Source organism: Anoplophora glabripennis, unplaced genomic scaffold, assembly GCF_000390285.2.
Source record: "Anoplophora glabripennis isolate ALB-LARVAE unplaced genomic scaffold, Agla_2.0 scaffold208, whole genome shotgun sequence".
NCBI classification, from domain to species: domain Eukaryota; kingdom Metazoa; phylum Arthropoda; class Insecta; order Coleoptera; family Cerambycidae; genus Anoplophora; species Anoplophora glabripennis.
In genome coordinates this window covers 755927-775364 of record NW_019416550.1, presented here as the reverse complement: position 1 = coordinate 775364, position 19438 = coordinate 755927, and the positions used below count along the sequence as shown (strand labels likewise).

Genomic DNA, 19438 nt, shown 5'->3' with positions numbered 1-19438 from the left:
ATAACTAAAAATAATTAAAAATAATTAAAAAAAAAATTAAAAAAAAAATAAAAAAATAAAAATAAAATTAAAAATATAATAAAAATAAGAAAATTAAAAAATTACTAAAAATAACTAAAAAATAGCTAAGGTGCATTTTTTCAGAAAAAAACGGATTTCATTTAATTAAACATCTTTTTGCTAAATTTGCAACTTCTTGATAAATTTTTACGATTTAGAATAATTTAACTCTGTTCAAATGTCTCTAAATGTTCGTTCATGGAACTATTTTCAAAGACCCGTGTCTCTATCTAACATTTGAGTAGAGGTAAGTTAGTCTAAATCATAAAAATTAATAAAGCTACAAATTTTACTAAAATATGGTGTTTAATTAAACTTAAATACATTTATTTTTATTAAAAGACTCCAAGAATACAGTTTGCCCACTACTGGTCCATAAAATTAAAAAAAATTGCTTAACGAGTTTTTGACCTGTCTGAAAATGGTGTAAATTTTTCGATTTCAACACTATTTCGAAAACGAAGCATTTTGCAAGAAAATCTCATTTCAACTAGTCCTCCTTAATGTCTCTCCTGGAATGTATTGGTACAGTTTGGTCAATTAGCGACTGAACACCCTGTATAAATTTCCTTGCTTGGAAAACGAAGTCGCACATTTCTGACACACTCTGGACATGTGATTTTTATTTTTTAGATTAGTTCGAGTAAATTCGAGTGTAGGCGCATTTAATTTGATGTATATTTTAAATTTACTTAACATTTTGTAATAAAATCTCTTTCAATTAAACGTTGTATGTTAATTCATTTTCCTGATGAAAAAATATCACTGTTTTAAGTTAAATATGCTGTGATACGAAAAAAGTTGAGGAATAAGATCGCAAGGTTAGGTAAGTCTGCATACAGAGTGTTTTAAAAAGTCATTGCTCGTGAGGAGCCATTCTTCGAAACGTTAAAAGATAAAATTCCTGATCGACACGGTACAGGATATTTATATTTATATTTTTTTCTTTTGTCTTTTGAAACTATTTCAGCAATTTGAATTATATTTATGTTGGGTGTTATTTATTATCATCACTTTCAGTAATCGTGTCCAGCCGAATCAAATTAATTATTTTAAAACTAATATAGCTAACAAAAAATGAGATAAAAAGTACTCTAATAATACACACTGACAGGGGACGATGTTGTCGACGGTGAGATTCAGGACGATGCGCCACGGGATGCGCCAAATTACACGTCGCCGTGCCAAAAACCGCTCTAAACAGTCTAAAATCACCCCGCCGCCGCCGCAACGACAAGAGTTAAAAGAGGAAGAGCTGTTCCGGGTTTTGGGGACCCAAAGTTCTCTAAATTCGACGAAATCCAAACTAAACGGAAGCTAAGAAATAAGAGTAAATACCTAAAAATAAATGTAGAAGGATGCCCAATTCCAGAGACCCAGAAATGGTCAGAGAGGCGAAGCCGTGGAGTGGAAATAGTACCAATTCATCGTCAGTTCGGTAACCAGTATGCGAGACCTGGCCAGTGCCTGCAGCACGATCCAAATTTATACAATGATTATAAACAATATCTATTGTTAAACATCAATTGTAAACCACTCAAAAGTCAACAATAAAGCATATTTATAAAATTCCATTCTGAGTTATATTCTCTCCAAAAACAGCTCCTACAGCCCTTCAAGCTACTTGACTACCTAGGGGTGCACATCTTTTAAGCTGCCATATTCATCAGTTCCATTCGTACACCCTCCAAGGAGGCGCTGTGACATTCCACAAGATAATGACTGAAGATGCCGGAAGTTAGGAACGGTGAGACGTTTGGGAGCATTGGATGCGACCAGCCACAGAAGACATTACGGATAGTTTCGGAGGATTACCATTGCTTGAGAAGCGGTTCCGTCCGTAGCGGCTTTAGAACCAACCAGAACGGAAATGGACATCAGAGGGCCTTTCGAATTGGTAAAAATAATAGCTATTAGTAGCTAATAGCAACTTAGAGTTACTCTGAACTGATATCAGTATAGGTACAATTTTTGCTAAAACAAAGGCCCCCCAGAGCGGGTCTAGGAGATCCAATAGCGGGTCTGCCCCCACAGAGCTTGCCCAAGAACAACAAGGGCGGGTCAAATATTTCTAGCTAATGCTTCCTTAGGAAGTGAAAGGTAATTCTGTAATTGACGGCGACCATGGACATAGGCCGACATAATCGGAAAAACCACCGTACCTTATACAGGGTGTCTCATAGTTAGTGTCCAATAATTTACCACTAGATTCTATTGCCAAAAATAAGAATATTTTTTCATATAATCATAGGTCGAGAAATGTTTTCTAAATGGGGCCTCAAAAAAATAATTTTTTTTTTAAATATTTCTGAAATGGGTTGAAGGAAAATTATGAATTTTGACATCGTGAATGCTCATTAAAAGTCGAAATAGTTTATCATAACATTTTTCAAAGATTGTAGTCAGGAGCGTCTCAACTGAGGGGATCTTCGGCTAAAATTTGCTCCAATTTTTTTGCTTGTCGAAATTTTCAAATTCAGATGCCAACAGATGATAGACCCTCATTTCCTTTACAAAAATGTACTCTTTATTTTTTTCGATGAAATGCTCCATTTCCGAGAAAAACAGATCTAAGCATTTCATTACATACATTAATAAAATTTAACAATTCAACGGGTACAATTTTTTTTACATGTTTCTATTTGCAAATTTAAACAGTAAAGTTTGATAAATCTGACTTTTCTATTAAAAATGTTAATGTTGTTTTATATCGAAAAAGTAATCAGTTTTCGAGAAAAATCCGTTTAAATAATGTTATTACACTTTCCAAAGTGTGCTTTTCTAAGCACATAAATCCGTTTTTATTGGAAATAGAGCATTTTTTGTAGAGGAAATGCAAGTCTATCATATGTTGGCCTCTGAATTTAATTAACTAAATTATTGGACACTAATTATGAGACACCCTGTATAGGAACTTTAAGTTTCAAAATAGCAATAAATACAAATTTTGTGCAATTTTGATAGTGGATTCTGTATTTTCGAAAATTAAAAATTACCCATTATATGAGTGCAGAAAATGACAATCCGTAGAAATTGTTTTTTCTGTGTACGTAGAATACTTCTGTACTGCGGAGTTTTATAATATATATTGAGGCTTTTCTGCGCCTTTGTACGATAGAGTGTATGTAACACACCGACTTGTTAAAAATTAAGGAACAATCAAATTTATGAGTATTTTTTACATTTGTCCATGAAAGGTATCTCTATTGACACTTGAAACTAAATTTTATGCACAAGTATATGGATAAAATTGCATTCAACTTATCAAGGCCAAATGTTTATATAAATATTCTTAAATTTAGATTAGCTCATAGAATCGTTTCAATTAGCTCGCAGTCTTCTGATCTCAATTGAAGAACCAACAGGTTGGCAGCATGTACCAGGTTTGGTCGCTGACGCACCAACTCGGCATTGAAATATTTGAAAAACTTGTTCCCATATTTATTTAGCCATACCCATATACAGGTCTGGTCGCCCAATTGAAAAATGAACGCGCGGGCAAACGCGGTACAAACACAGCCGCACTGGGCGATCTGGCCATAAATTCAGTTGTCGACAAATGGCCTAGCAGTGCAGTGCAGCAATGCGGAATTCGGTGTGATTCAGGTAAATTTAATTTGTTATAGGCACCTTCTATTAATTCATATTACAATTGCAAAAGGAGAAATAAGAGGGATAATTTGTTTACTAATACTATTACAACATGGCATTTTGGAGATCTTTTGAAAAGGAACAAAACCAAATTTACCATCAATATAATAAAATTGTTTAAGGGCTTGAATAATTAAAATATGTTGTTGGCCAAATGAACATATACTTAACAGAAATTTTCTACACATTATATCTATACAAATTATTATAATTTTTTACTTTTAGCAGAAAACTTTTTTAGGAACGCGTATGAAACTCATTAAATTTTATTGCTAGGCCTTTTTATACATGTTCAACTGACTTCGGAAAGACTATACACCCTGTATAACCCGGCTTTCAGAAAACAGCCCAAACTGGACAGACTCTTATTCATCGTCCAATTCTATGCAGTACCTATGCTGCCCTGCTAAGGTGAACCGTCCTATCTGACCTGAGGAAAGTTTTGAGATATTAACGATTTTCTGTTTTTATATTGTTAACTGTGTAAATATTATTCAAAAGGAATGAAATTTTGGCATGAATTAACTTTAAGCGATATAAATCAATACGTATACTATGCAAATTGCATAGTTGCCCAAAACTTTGACTTTTGTTAGTTAGGACGTTTATCCTTAGGAATCTGAAAAAAAGGTAAACACATAGGACAATAATAATGAATATAAATTATTTATTGTTTTTTTTTTTTGAAAAATTTAAAAGTATCAACAGAAGAAAAACAACAATACAATTTATAATATAAATTTATTTTTGAAACGCATTTAGTCGTATTTCTTGATTTGCTGATAAGCTTAATGGAACCGTTTACGAAAAGTCGCTGTTCTTTTTTAGAAAGCTTCCAATATTGAGAATTGAGAAAAAACGTCCCATCTGACAGATAGGACATCCTGCTTGGTAATTTTATTTCATACCTTTAAATTTTACTAAACTCAAACGTCCTATTTGCGTATTTAGAACACATTTAATTAGTAAATGAAGATAGGACAAACATTCTTAGTAATCATGTTGTTTTTGGTAGATGGGACGAAACTGAATGAAGAAACAAGTGCTTTATGATGTAGTTAGGACGTTCTTGCGTAAAGAAACAAGTGCTTTATGATGTAGTTAGGACGTTCTTGCGTAGAAAAATAGTTGTAGATGCATATCTGCATCACAATTACGCCTTCAACTCAAAAACTGAAATTTTGTCATATAGGACGTTTCAGCTTAGCAGGGCAGTGCGGGGTCGGAACCCTCGACAGACTTCGAACCAGTCTCAATGCTTTCCTCCTATTGTTGTTATTATTATCACTAAGAAACGACGATCGGCGTTCAGTACATACACTGAACATCACTCGCTACCGCGGAGTTCAAGCGAGTCCAACGTACTTTTGTTTTGTTTGCGCTCGTATCTCGCGTCCCCTATCTTCGGCTTCGGCATTAAAGATAATCTACAGGATCGCATTACAGTACCAGTACCTGAATGAGATTGGGAAAAATGTGAGGTGTTTCACGGCGTTCGCGTGCACGACTTTGGGGGATTTGATTTAACGAAAACCACGTGTGTGGTGCGGCTGCGGACATTTATTTATACTATTTATAAATCTGCGATTGGATTCATAGGCGCAAGGTAAGTACAAACAAACGATTATTATTAGGTCATGCGGTAATTGTCTCTTACTATTTCTGATATCCTAGATAGGTAAAGTTAAAGTATTAAATACGTTCTAATAGTTAGTGGGCGCCGTGGGCGGTAACCGACAATAAAATAAAAACTAATGTTTCTAGTTTTGATGTCGCATCAATAAACATTACAAACACTACTGTTAGTGGACAAGTTTTGAATTTTTTTGTTAGGTATTCTGGGAAATATAATTTGCCCTGAAAAAATGTGTTATAAAAAGTGCGAATAACATACAGAGTGTGCCACGGTGCATGGTCAAATTTTAATAGTAACAAATTAAAGAAGTTTTTATAAACACTTTGTTTTCGAAATACACCCAGTATTTCTGGGTGTTAAAATTTAATGAAGAAATTTATTTCGGATCATAAAAACGTTGAGAATAGTCATGTGTAGGTAAATAATATTTTATTTCTATATTGTTTATAGATAATGCGATTATTTGAAATGTGATTACTGTTATTTTATAAATGACGTGATACTATAACATTTTTGGCAATAAATACCTACCTACCTACGTGCGCGGTATTATAATTTTTCAATTATTTCTAAACGGTACATCCAAATAACATGCAACAAACAAGTATTTTCATGAAACCTTTAATACTCTGTCGTAATCATAATCATTGATATAATTTGAAAGAAAAGAAAATAGGACCGTAGCTGCACTTTAAAAATCTGTAGTACGGTTCCTACTAAACATTTTTCAGTTTCTGACATGTTTTAGAAATGTTTCCATTTTTCTTGAAACGTTTCATAAAAAATCCATGCAACGTTCTGGTAACGTTCTAGAAGCCCAAGATGTCCTCCCCAAAATACGTTTCCAATGAAACGTTTTTTTGTTTTACGTTTCAGTATATTTTCAGAAATGTTTGAGTAACATAATAATTTTATTACCATATTGTTCTCATAATGCTCTCAACTTTAGATCATTTTCATTTCAAAAGCGTTTTTGAAATAGTATAAAGTGTGAGTATTTTTTTAAATATCTCTAATACTCCTTTGTGATATTTTTATTTGTATTGTGAATGACTTAATTCGAACTAAAAAGAGTTACATTGTATATTAAAAAAAATAAATATGCTCTTCTAGTTTGGTGATGCGGCAACTTTTACTAAGAATTTCTTTCTTTTTGAGAAGCCACTGAAAAAAGTTTCTAATATGAATTATGAATTTTGCCATTTATCGTACAAATAAAAATATCACAAAACAATATCAGAAGCATTAAAAAAAGCTACACATTTTATATAGTTCAAATACGCTTCTGAAATGGAAATTTTCTAATGTTGAGACCTTCATGAATATGGTAACAATGACGAACTGATAATTAGAAAAAGTTAGTTATGATTATGAATCTTAAAATGGTAGGTACATGAAAAACAAATAACATTACTGAAAAATAATATAAAGTTATAATTTCTTCTACGCATGGTCAATATTACATATATCCTTTTAATAATAATAAATTATACAGCAGAAATAAGGATACAAAATGATATCTTGACAAAGTAAATATCTGTAGGTATACCTAAACTCTTTTATTTAAGCATGCCTATACACATAAACAAATATAAACATTTGTACAAAATATAAAATAAATGACGTCTATTTCACTTGATTCATCCATATTTCAAATAGTTCTCACTGACTAAGTAGTTGCTCTTCAAATTATATCGAAACGTATACCTAGTTCCATGTTCCATTTTCTTAGTTATTGTCCCTTGTCCTCTTGTCTATAATAGGTAGTGGGTATAAATAACTATGTTTAGGTAGATGTGACGCAAAATTGGAAATCTCTACACATATCGTTTTAAACATTTTGCATCAATATTCATTATTTTATATGCACCTTACAATTACCACAACTGCACACACTACAAATATCACATAAAATAGCATCAAAGTAAAGATGAATAACAACGAAACCAAGCAAACTGACAAACCGCAAACCTAACCTAACATAATACGAATTGAAACGACACACGGGAAACAAATAAACTCGGGCTGTTACGCGCAGTCTACGCAAGTCACGAACATACATTTTTTCTAGACTTGTGTTATAATATGCTACCACATTTTTTTTCTAATTATGTCTTTATATAACAAAGGCAAATGAACTAACGCTTGAGAAGGATTGGGGATTGAGAGCAAAATTTAACGAATGCCGAATGTTCCATAAGATAAGCAAAAATAGCAAAGGGTTGTTCGTCTGTTATGTTTCCGAGATCGAAAGGGAATGTTTCGAGTAATGTTTCAAACTCTCTTCAATTGTAACGTTTCGGCTATGTTTCACTAAATAAGTTTTCAAGTGCTACATTTCTGTAATGAAACAGAAACGTTTCTAGTTAATGTTTCAAATGTTTAGTAAAACATCTCATTTGCAACGTTTCATTTACGTTTCGTGTTTAGTGGGTTTATACTATACGATGCGCTCCAATTAAAAGTAGTTGAATAACATTGAAAATAACAATATTTTGAAACGTCACAGAAACTATGTTTGTTAATTGGGATACATTTTAACGCTACCCTCTATGCCTTGCTAATTCTAATATTATTTATAAATATTTGATTTGATTAATACACTCTTTTAGTGTTATCACATATTTTCTGTTCTTCTGTTTATCTTGTCATTTTCTAGTTCTACTAAGTATTTTTATTGTTTGCCTTGGTGCTATGCTTTGTCAGTGTGTTTATCGAGTGTTTTCTCCTTCAACTAGTTTATTATAGACGTACTCTTAACCTCAACCAAACTTTTCTTGAATAATATCCTGTTGTGAGGCTACTTCGCTTACATGAAATTATCTTTGATGCGCATGCTCAGTAACCTTGATATATAATTTTAATTTATTAATTACTATAAATGTCAATATTGTTCTATAAATTTGAATAGGTATATAAATTCTATAATCCTTTTAGTTTGTCACTTTTAGGATTTAAAACTTCTTAAATATTTCAAATATTGCCAGAATATCGCAACATTTAAGGGCATGATAAAGAAGCCATTTTTTTGGCACTTACGTCTAAAGCATGTACATAAGGTCGAAAATCGATCTAGTAAAAATATTGAGAAATTCTTCATGACAATGTGCACTATGGGGTTTGGCGTATGTGACGTCACTACTAAAAAGGTCTATTAATTTGCGCATGCTTACTTGTTGTGGTCTTGGTCCCAAGAAGTTAGTAAATAGGAATTTTCAAGGTCAGGTCTTACGACTTCCTAAGAAATAAGGAATAAGGTGATTTTTATAATAAACCAGCACACTGAAATCTGTGCGTTTAATCTCTTAGGGCAAATACTAAGATTAATTTAGGACAAAGTTATGGCTAATGTTTGTTTATGAACCTTCCAATAGTAGCCCTAAAAATGTGTATGAACGACACATATTAGTGAACTACTCTCTGATATAAATTGTCGCCAAGACCTTATTTCAGATGCTCGTTTTGTTTTAATGCTGTTGGTAATATTTAGGTCTTGTAGAATGGCCAGCTAGGCCATCTGATCTTCATCGTTTAGCTTTGATTTTATGGGGCTGTTGACGTCTAAGATTTTTGGGGCAAACATATAAAAAAATTAAACGAAAAAAGTCTGATTTGAACACCTCAATATGCAATTTGATGCGTTTTAGATGCAAAAACTTTGTAAAATATATTTACTGCCCCATTTATTACATCACATGATATTTGAAATAATTTTCAATTTCGCAAAGTTCTGATTTTTTGTTAGTCCGTTTATCAAGTAAAAAAATCGTAAGAACATATCATTGTTAATAATAAAGTTAATATTAATTGTTATCATTTCTGTTATTGCCAAACAGAGTAAGCAATCTATGAATCACAAATAAATTAAACAAAGAAATAAAGTACTGACTAATTTGCTCTTTTGTTCCAAATTAAAAAATAATTTAATTTCAATCAAGGATTCATTAATTATAATTGCTAATGACAAGAAATTATATACATTGATATAAGTCATAAAATCATAAACAAAAATTAGCTATAAACAAAAATTTTTTAAATTTCTCTCAGCCTTCATTTATTTATCGCTTTCAAATATTTTGTATAACAATTTTTAAATGTCTGAGTCTGGGGAATAATTTCCCTGAAAAACCTCAATTTTATCACTGTATATCTGAGGCTAAAAATAACTTAGCGATATCAATATCGTTGTAGGCTTGCTTATAAATATGTCTTTAAATTAAAACATTTAAAAGAGAAAAAAAAGTACCTACATTATACACTTGAAAAAGTAAGTAAGATGACTGGTAAGATGAAAACTTACCAGTCTTATCACCCTGCGTTACAATCTGCAACCTTTTGGGTTGCATAATAAATAACTATATTTCTGGTTGTTTTTAAAATAAAACCAAATTCCATATCTTTAATTTTTGTGACCTTGACAGAATAAAATACTGTTCTAAGTATTATTATGTTTGCCTAACAAATGCAGTTTGCAGTTTGTACGTCAATACAAAATCGTTTTATATATTTTTCCAATTTATTATCACAATTTATTACGTATGAATAAAATGTGTTAATGTGACCATGAAAAAAATTGTGTTTTCATGTTGATTTAAATAATGGAATATACCTAACTACCTATACAAAGTGGTTTAAAAACAAATACAAATAAATAACATACCTATTTAACAATTTTCAATCATAATTATTTATAGTTTTTACCGAGGTTTTTACAAATTGATATTTTAAGTGGTACCAAAATTACATTTTTTTTTTAAAATACTTCGGCTTACTGACTGTTCATAATCCAACCTCCTTATTGTTGTTGCCTCCGGTGTGGCTACAACTTAATGTCAAATTAAACCACCACTGACACACCACATCTTTTAACATTAATGGAATATTTTCAACTAACTATATTGTGGGAAACTACTCTGCAGACTAATGTCCAGATCAGCATTGAATTACATCCGCCATAACTAGTAAACACCCGACATCATTTGTGAGCAGAATCACTAGTCTTAGACCGATGTCGAACTTATTCATTCATTCACTTGTAGGATCGTATTTGATGCAATGTAGAGCAAAAAATTGTCGGTCTTTTATCAAAGGAAAATCGTGTCATCATGTTTAGGAGGCGTAAGATGAACCATTTCAAGTTTAAAATAAAATTGAATGTAAAATCGGAAATACCTCTGCATACACACTGGTGTTCTGGTAGTAGCTGTAGTCGCCCAGGTGCATCGAGTGTACGAAGTGGTCGGTTATACGTCAAATACTTCTGCCGAGCTTGGTCGTAAATCGACGGCCGACTCCAAAAAACAAATAAACAACAGTCGCGCGCACAGAGATAAAATGTAGTACATATGCGGAATTTAAAAAACAAATTGAATTTATAATAAATAGTTTATGAGAATAAAAGAATTTTTGTAGGAACAAGCGCGTTAGACTTGAACTGATCCCTTCATCCCTTCATAATGCATAAAGAAATTATTGAATTTCTAAACCTCTTAAAACCGTATTGCACTGGATCCCTTGACAGGCAATGATTTATTACTTTGCATCGAATATGATCCTCCTATAGTTCTCTTCAGTATCCCAAAGGTGAGACGAACCACAAACAATCTAGCCGTGGATACAGTTATTGGGATGTCTGCCCATCGACATGTTTTGCGTGTGGGTGAGGTATAATCTACAAAGTGTGTTTACATTTTGAATGGTCACAGCTGCTCAATGCCCAGGTTTTCAATATGGCGAGACTGGTAGTGTCAATTTAATCTCAGGTTATATGTCTTGAGAAAGGAAATAAACACTTCCGAAAGCTTGACAACAAACACAGTGTTCTTATTATACTAGCCCTTAGCACTGTCGATTGCAATCCCAAAAACATCACTGTTTTTTTCACATGTGTTTAGGTATATAGGCATAAGTTTATTCTACATTATTTTAACATTTTCTCAACTGAAGAACTCATAAAAGTGCATGTCTCATTATTAGTCCTTGACCTGATAAGACAAATTGATTGTAATAAAAGAAACCTTAAACTTACCGTCCTACATGTATTTTCGCACGAACAAGCTTAAAATATATAAAATAATTTTCTCGTTCACCTTGCATTATTCGAAGGTACTACGTGCTCAAAAGTTTCACAACAACAGGCTGAAATTGTACCCCGAAAGATTTTTAAATAGACTTTATTAAAAATTATGAAGATATTTCATACGGAAAATATATTTTAAAATCATTTTAGATCTGAATCCAAAGCGATGATTCCATTGCTTTCGTATCTACATGCTAAATGATCTTTATTTTCGAAAATAACACTGACCTGCTTATTTGGAAAATGCGTTTCATACATTTCTGTTAAGCAAAGTACATATATAAAATATTTATGTCCAGGGAATTGCTATCGATTTTATAAATAATTGACTTCACAGAAAATAAACTTGAATCAATATCTACCTACTACTAAGGTATCTTATTTTACCTTATTTGTAGCTCGTTTTTTAATAAAATGAGTAGAGGATTTTTGCTTGGGGTTATATCGAAATAATTACTCTTGTCACTACAAGAAAAAATTAAATTTATTTGTCGAACATTAAAAATTGTGTAACATTTATCTCAATTTAATATCAGATACATCTTATCTTAGAACTTGACTTCCACCTAATACATCTAATACCGTACTTTTAAAAAATAACATTCGTGTTGCTTATAGAGTTCATAGAATATAATGTATATATTTAAAATTGGTAATATAAATTAATATTATTAGTTCATAGAACCGATAAATATTTGCCCAGTCCAAAATTTGAACATTGACACAAGTTCAAGAATTTAAAAACAAGTTCATTTAACAATTTATATTATTAACTTGGATATTAAGCGTGTTTAATAATGACGTAAAAGTTAAACTCGGTAAAGATAAAAATAGTCAGTTAAGTCACTCAATCATAACACAGGGTGTTCTTTAATTAATCTACAATATTAAACTGGATCATCCATCATATCATTTTATGAAAACGACGTTATATTTTTATTGGCTGTCAGCTTTTGTCTTAAGACCTTTTCCTATTTAATGTATAATCTCGGCTACGATATATAAAAAAATAATGGAGTTAGATGAGAGTCCAATCGAACTTTTTTCATCAAAATTAATGTACCTAAAGTTATTTTGGAGAATGAAACAAAATTTGACAATTTACAAACATCGTTGATGTCATGCAAATTTTTAGCTACTTTATAAAAATGATTCTCGTATGTTCAAATGAATGTTAAAACGCTAAACAGAAAAACATCTTAGAACTAAAAGTTCTTTAAAGCTTCATCGAAGTTTCTGAGAAAAGGAAATTTACCAGAGCGCCATCGTTTGGTGGGAATATATAACTAAAAACTAAAACCGTTTTACATCATGTATTTAAACAAGTTTCTGAAATAAGTGTGTTTCTTGAAAATACTGATAGAGCAAGAAAATAAGCAACTTTTATTAAGCAACTGATGGTCTTCTAAAACATTACGTTTTAAATTGAAAAAAAAAATTCACATGAGGATTTAAACAAATTTAAAGCCGTCCGTGGTGCGGCAACCAGCTATACCTTTGATATCGAAGCTGCCGCGCGCCGTAGTGCGAAAGCGCTGATGGCGGTTTTGACAGTTTAAATTTTATATTCGAAAATGCTGAAATTTATTCAAATCTCGATTACAAGTAACACAAAAATTAAACGAATAAACAAATTACTTATAATAGACGGTATGTTCCTCAAAAATTGTTCAAAGTTGTTTCCATGTGCTAATAAACATGCTTTCAAACGACCGACAGTCAACAATCCTGTCACCAAAAACACCACACCACACATTTACTGAAAACCTTTGCTGGAACTGAGATCTCTGTACAATATGAGGATTTGCGTCACATCAATAAACATTCTAGGTCATTCTGCAACACACAACGCACGTGCACAAGATGCACAGGGTCGGCTTAGATTTATGGTTAATTTTCTTAATGAATTTTCTCGAAATCAGAAGCATTTAGATAATTAGTTGTTTAATAAAAGTTGCTCATTTATTTACCCTCTATCAGTGGCGGCCCGTGGGTTTGAATACAGGGGGCGCATTTTGAAAAATTTTAAGGAATTTGAAGGTCATTGTGTTTTGCAAGTACCCCAAAATGAATACTGTCAGTGTGTACAGTAGCTACTTAGATACAATGCGAGAAATAAAATTCCAACGTGTGGGGGGCTGAAGTGGATAATCGATCAACCAACCCAGTTAGGATATAATTATGGAAATTACTGTAGTAGTTCATTCTGTATAGTTTTTGAAGTTCCTTTAAAAACATGGGCATCACTAAGATGTTTATCTAAAACGGGTTCAATTTTTGCACTATAGTCTATCAGTTCTAAAAATACCCCTTTGTTTACCGAGTCACTTTTTTTTATTATGTCCACGAAGAGAAAGGTTACATGTACCACATAGTTTTAAGATATTTAAAATTTTTGAAAGAAGCAATCGATTTTTTTTAACTGTTTCGTTATGACTATTTACTATTTATTTGTTCTGCATAAGCACTATTTAAACAAGAAGCAATATTTACTCTTCCTAAAAGTAAAAAACTCACCAACTTATTTTTGTGTTTAGGAGAATTTTCATGTTTCTTAATTTTAATTTCTAAATGTTTCAAGTCAGAAACTCCAGTTTTCGTCCAGTTTTCTTCGCCTCCTCCAAACAATAAACATACAAAACAAAAAAATCTATTTGGTCACAACCACAGGGTCTTATTATAAATGTTTTTATCAAATTTGCGAAAGCCGGCCCACTTTTTGCACTCTTTCTGCACCTCAACTAAATTCAACACTGGCGTTGGACGACCGTTATTTTTCAATTCGACTTTTTCCTCTAAACTTAAATTACTATTAACAAGTTTTTTTTATTTTACAAACCCTCATTTTAAACTTAAACTTATAAAATATAATGTCTTAAAAAGCGCCAAAGCAAAAACAAAACACATATAACCACACTTCAGTGATACGGGTTACTGCCTCATGGAGTCCCAAAACAAAGCGCGCGAGCCTATCGTCGCCTATCCCCTCCACGTACCAATTTGTCCAATCATATGTAAAAATATGCTTGCACGATGGATTCAGATTTCACGGTCCGCGATGGAGTGGGGATTGCGCGCGCGGTTAAACATAACTCTTTTGTACGATCATAGATGGCAGATGGCATTAATCTGAACAACGTTCACGGAGTACATGCACTTTATGCAACCAACCTAACATCCAAGAGATATTGAATGCATGCTATTTAGATTTCTTATTGATTTAAATAAATACATTATTTTAAGTTTATAGTTTGAAAATATTTGGGGGAGGCGGAGTCCCAGAGTCCTCCTTCACGAGCCGCCACTGCCCTCTATCACCCCCAGAAATACCACTGAAAATATAACGTCGTTTTCAGAATTAAATTATCTTTAGTCGTTTTAATTGGAAAATGTTTTTAGAGAATATGTCGCACAAACAAAAAATAATTAAGAACAAACTAAAAAGGTTTTAGGTAAATTTATACGTTGTGTGGCAATACAAAAGCACACATTTTCGACTGTTCCTTTAACCAATCCTTATACGCATTTGTCAATAGCTATTCAGCTAGTTCTATTTTTTTACAGATGGAGATATTCGGAATACAATTCGCTCCACTAAATGTCCCTCTGGAAAGGCGTATTCAAACCCTTGCCGCCGCAACATGGATGGTCGCTATGGCGTTCGGCGGCTTCATAGGATTGTTGATAGCGCTGTATCTCATCGCATTCACAAAGTACTGGTGGCTAACACTCCTATACCTCCTTTGGATCTATGTGATAGACAAAGACGTTAGTGAGCAGGGTGGGAGGCCAAACAAATGGGTACGGTCTTGGCGATGGTGGAAGTATGCTAGGGACTATTTCCCTTTACGTTTCGAGAGGTTACCTTGGGTAGAGTTAGACCCCGAGAAGAACTACTTGTTTTGCTGTTTTCCTCACGGGATGTTATCCACTGGAGCTTTCAACGCCTTTGGTAGCGAGTGGGGAGGGTACAAGCATTATTTTCCACATCACGCTCCTCATGTGGTGACCTTGTCGCAGCACTACATCATGCCGTTCTTCAGGGAACTAGCTTTGGCCTTGGGAGGCATAGGCTCTTCGGCTAAATCGATAGATTACGTCCTGGGAATTCCAGGGGGCGGCCACGTTTGTGTTTTGATGGTAGGGGGAGCAGCGGAGGCGTATAATTGCAAACCGGGGAATTACAAACTCGTCTTGGAAAAGAGGAAGGGTTTTGTGAAGTTGGCTTTGAAGAATGGAACGCCGTTGGTGCCTGTACTGTCGTTCGGCGAGACGGATCTATTTGATCAGTTAGAAGGGTTAAGATTGAGAAACCTTCAGGAGTCGTTGAGGAAATGGATCGGATTGGCGCCAGTTGTGCCCATTGGAAGGGGCTTTTTCCAGTATTCGTTCGGGATTATTCCCAGAAGAAGTAAAGTTACCACAGTAGGTAAGTTCTGGTAAAAGTAGGCTCTTCGTCTGGTACAAATATGGAAACAGAACTTGAACTATAAGTTAAAATCACTTATTTCCCACTTATAGACTGCTGAAAGAAAGGGATGTTACATGTTACTTATCCCTTTACTGAACCACGTATGTGTTGGTTTCTTTAACTTGGTATTTGTTCTGGTCTTTTGTTTGTATCGATTTAGTGTAGGAAAAAAACTTCTACTGGCTTTTTTCTTTAATTTAAAAATAAATAAAAATGCATGTATAGGGTCAGTCACTATATTTTTCAATGGAACACCCTATATATTAGTGCATACTTAGCTTCGTTAAATTTCTCTTCAAAAATATATAATACGTTACTCTTTGATTCAGGACTTTTCGATATATTTCAGTTTAAAACTATCTTTGAAAAAAACAGGAGGGAAATTTATGTCTGACGGATCGCAGTGGCTATGGACGAGGCACGCGGAACAAACAAATGACTGACAGAAGTTTATTTATCATCATTAATTTATTTCCTATAACAACAAGCTATTTTAACAAAGAAATAATGTTTAGTGAGAACGAAAAATTGGAAGTTATCTGTTTCTCTTATGATAATAATAAAAATCATTCTTAACTTTAACAGAATTTTAATATCTAATTAATAAAAACCAACTAAAACACAAGTGGTCACAGAAGCTCAAATGACCGCCATTATTATTGATGCACTTCATATAATCCTCATTAATTTTCAGAACTGCTTTTAGTACGAAATGGGAATTAAATTCACTTAAATTTTGTATACATTGATCAACTTTACGTTTTAGTTTATCTAAGTTTACACTAGTTTCCATATAAACGTCGTTTTTTAAGTAACCCCACAGAAAACTGTCTAAGGGTGTAAGGTCTGGGCCATTTGAAGGCCATTGAATATTTCCTCCATTACCAATCCACAAATCAAACCTAGTATTTAAATAATTTCGTACTGCTCTGGTTCTATGCGGAGGCGCTCTGTCATGGTGCCAAATTAAATTGGTATAGTCGATCAGCGGCAGGTCTTCCAATTGGTTTTCTATTTGATTTTCAAGAAAATGCAGGTATCTTTACCCAGTCAAAGAACCTTCATAAAATAGTGCTCGATGTGCTCCCTTGAATTGGAATTTCCCTATTACAGTGAGGATTTTCATTTGCCCAGGTATGAGTATTTTTTTTATAAATGCCAACTGTTGTAAAAGTCGCCTCATCAGTCCATAAAATCTGTTCAAAATAGTTTAGGTCGCATCATTTGTCTGCAGTACTCTAATCGCCGATTTTTTTGATTTTGGGGTGAGTTTTTGGACCGGCATAATTTTATAGGGGCGTTATTTATATTTATGTAGTCTTCTAATAATTTTACTTTGGCTTATTTCTAACTGTCTTGAAGCATTCACTGTGGACTCTTGTGGCCTTTCTACAATAATTTAATATTTAAATTTATCATGGTAAACCTCGACTGAATATTTGCTCACCTTGAAAATATAGTAATATAGTAACTTCTAATTCTTCATTTGGAATAATTCTTTGTTTCTGTCTTCCAAGAGATTTTGTTTCTCTAAAGCGTCGCTTGATATCGTAAAATGGAGTTCGAGATGGAATTGGAAACCCTGGATGCAAACGAGCATACTCTCGCGCACATTATTATTTTTGTAAAATAAACGGATAACTTCAAATTTTTCGTTCTCACACTTCTTTGTTAAAATAGTTGGTTATAGGAAATAAATTAATGATGATAAATAAACTTCTGTCAAAGTCATTTGTTTGTTAAAATTAAAAACTTTTTTGTAATTTCAATAATAAACTCACAATAAGTTGTCAGATTGTAGTGATTAACCCGGTACATATCCCATTCTTGAACTATAAATGGTCTATTGGGTACATCATCGTTATTTACATAAATATTTCAGTTTAAGTCAGATGTGAATGTCATTTAGCGAACAACCAAAAAAATAGTAGTGTTAAAAAATACCTTTGCCTTTTTTGAACAATTTATGTATTACCCTTTCCTCCACTAAGATCTAAGATTACTTATATAGAGAAAAAATAAAAAAATTAACAACAATTTGACTACGCTATCGGTTTGAACTTTTTAAGTGTACTTATGCCCTCAATTTAGTTCCTAATGTGTATGCAATGGAACGAATAGAATCGTCAACTTACATATATATTTTGTAAACGTTAAAAATAATCTATTACCTTACGTAATCACCTAATAAAAATATTGGGAACTTTGTTCGAGGTCGTTAATTAATAGGTAATTATTAAAGTTTGGTGCGCAAATAGGTGATCTCATTAGTGCGAGGCTCCTCGCATGTGGTTCCTTTAGAATAGGTTCCATTGGATTAGGTTTACATGGGGATTGTATAATAGACGACAGACGAACGAGAAGCATGTTATGTTTTTAGTCGCACTAAATGACGTCACACTGCGTTCTTGATCACGTGACAAAATTAAATTTTTTTCATCATTTTAATCACCTATAATTAATTTGTAGCGTTAAGGAAATTAATTTTTTTACCATTTATTAATTGTTTGCAGCCAGTATTGCAATTAGAACTGTATTATTCTGTTTGGGAAAATATAAAGTATTAAAACAGAAGAGGTTTTATTGGAAATCGGCTATGAACTCTGTACCTTTTATATGAATTGTCTGATTGAGTTCAAATTTGACAACATTGTTTTCATGCCATTTACTTTATCAGAAATAGTCGGATACTTAATTTTTTAAATGTCCCAGTATATTTTTACGCATTTGGATAGAACACCTTTGACTATAATTATATACCTAAGTTTAATAGGAAATATGGAATAAGAATGTACCTATCATACCAGTTTTTGAGAAAAGATAATGATGGGTTTATTTATTTTTTTCATAATCGAACTTAAGATTATTAAATTAAAAACGAGTTTTGTTGGAAAATTTAAAATTTGTTGTAAGAATGGTATACATATAGGTACTTTGTTGCAGTTGGTCTTCCAATTGAAGTACCAAAAATCGAGGATCCAACTAGAGAGCAGGTGGACCAGTACCACGCTGAGTTCGTGAAAAGGTTAACGCAGATGTTCGACGAGCAGAAGTACAACTACTTGGAGAAACCAGAAGACAAACGCCTCGTAATAGAATGATGAATTCCGTGATAATACCATTAATTGTTACTTATTTATAATTTTGTTATATGCATGAACTGTTTATTGGGTCACTGTTTTGTATAGATTTGTTACAGATTGAAATAAATATTTATTTGTAAATTTTCTCGATATGGAAACTTGTGTGGTCCTGCGTGTTTTCAATGAAAATGAATTTTAGTAATGGTCTGAAAAGTTGAAGGTAAGAAAATAGTGTTCATCGTATAGGGATCGGAATTTATAAATATTACAATATTTTTAAATTCCGAATTTTAAAAATGTTTGATCATTAAGTTTTTTTTTAGTTTGCTGTAGCGAATTTCATCAAGCAAACGAATTTATTTATTTGCTGCTAATTTTTGTAATAAAGAATGAAAATACCTCTCTAATGAGGTAGCACACTATACTTCCCATTAAAAAAATTGGGGATTGCAACTGCC

General features: G+C 32.7%; 1 protein-coding gene across 1 annotated transcript; it reads left to right on the top strand.

Annotated features, from left to right (window-relative positions):
• Positions 1–5014: 5014 nt before the first annotated feature.
• Positions 5015–19124, top strand: LOC108908645 (2-acylglycerol O-acyltransferase 2-like). The gene is made up of 3 exons (XM_018712743.2): positions 5015–5317; positions 14991–15855; positions 18841–19124. Exons 2-3 carry the CDS (start codon positions 14991–14993, stop codon positions 18996–18998), a joined length of 1023 nt encoding a protein of 340 aa, XP_018568259.1. The 5' UTR covers positions 5015–5317; the 3' UTR covers positions 18999–19124.
• Positions 19125–19438: the final 314 nt, after the last annotated feature.

Coding starts and splice junctions, on each gene's coding strand:
- LOC108908645 (XM_018712743.2), top strand. CDS start 14,991: ATGGAGATATTCGGAATACAATTCGCTCCACTAAATGTCCCTCTGGAA. Junction 15,856..18,840: donor AAGTAAAGTTACCACAGTAG/GTAAGTTCTGGT, acceptor ACTTTGTTGCAG/TTGGTCTTCCAATTGAAGTA.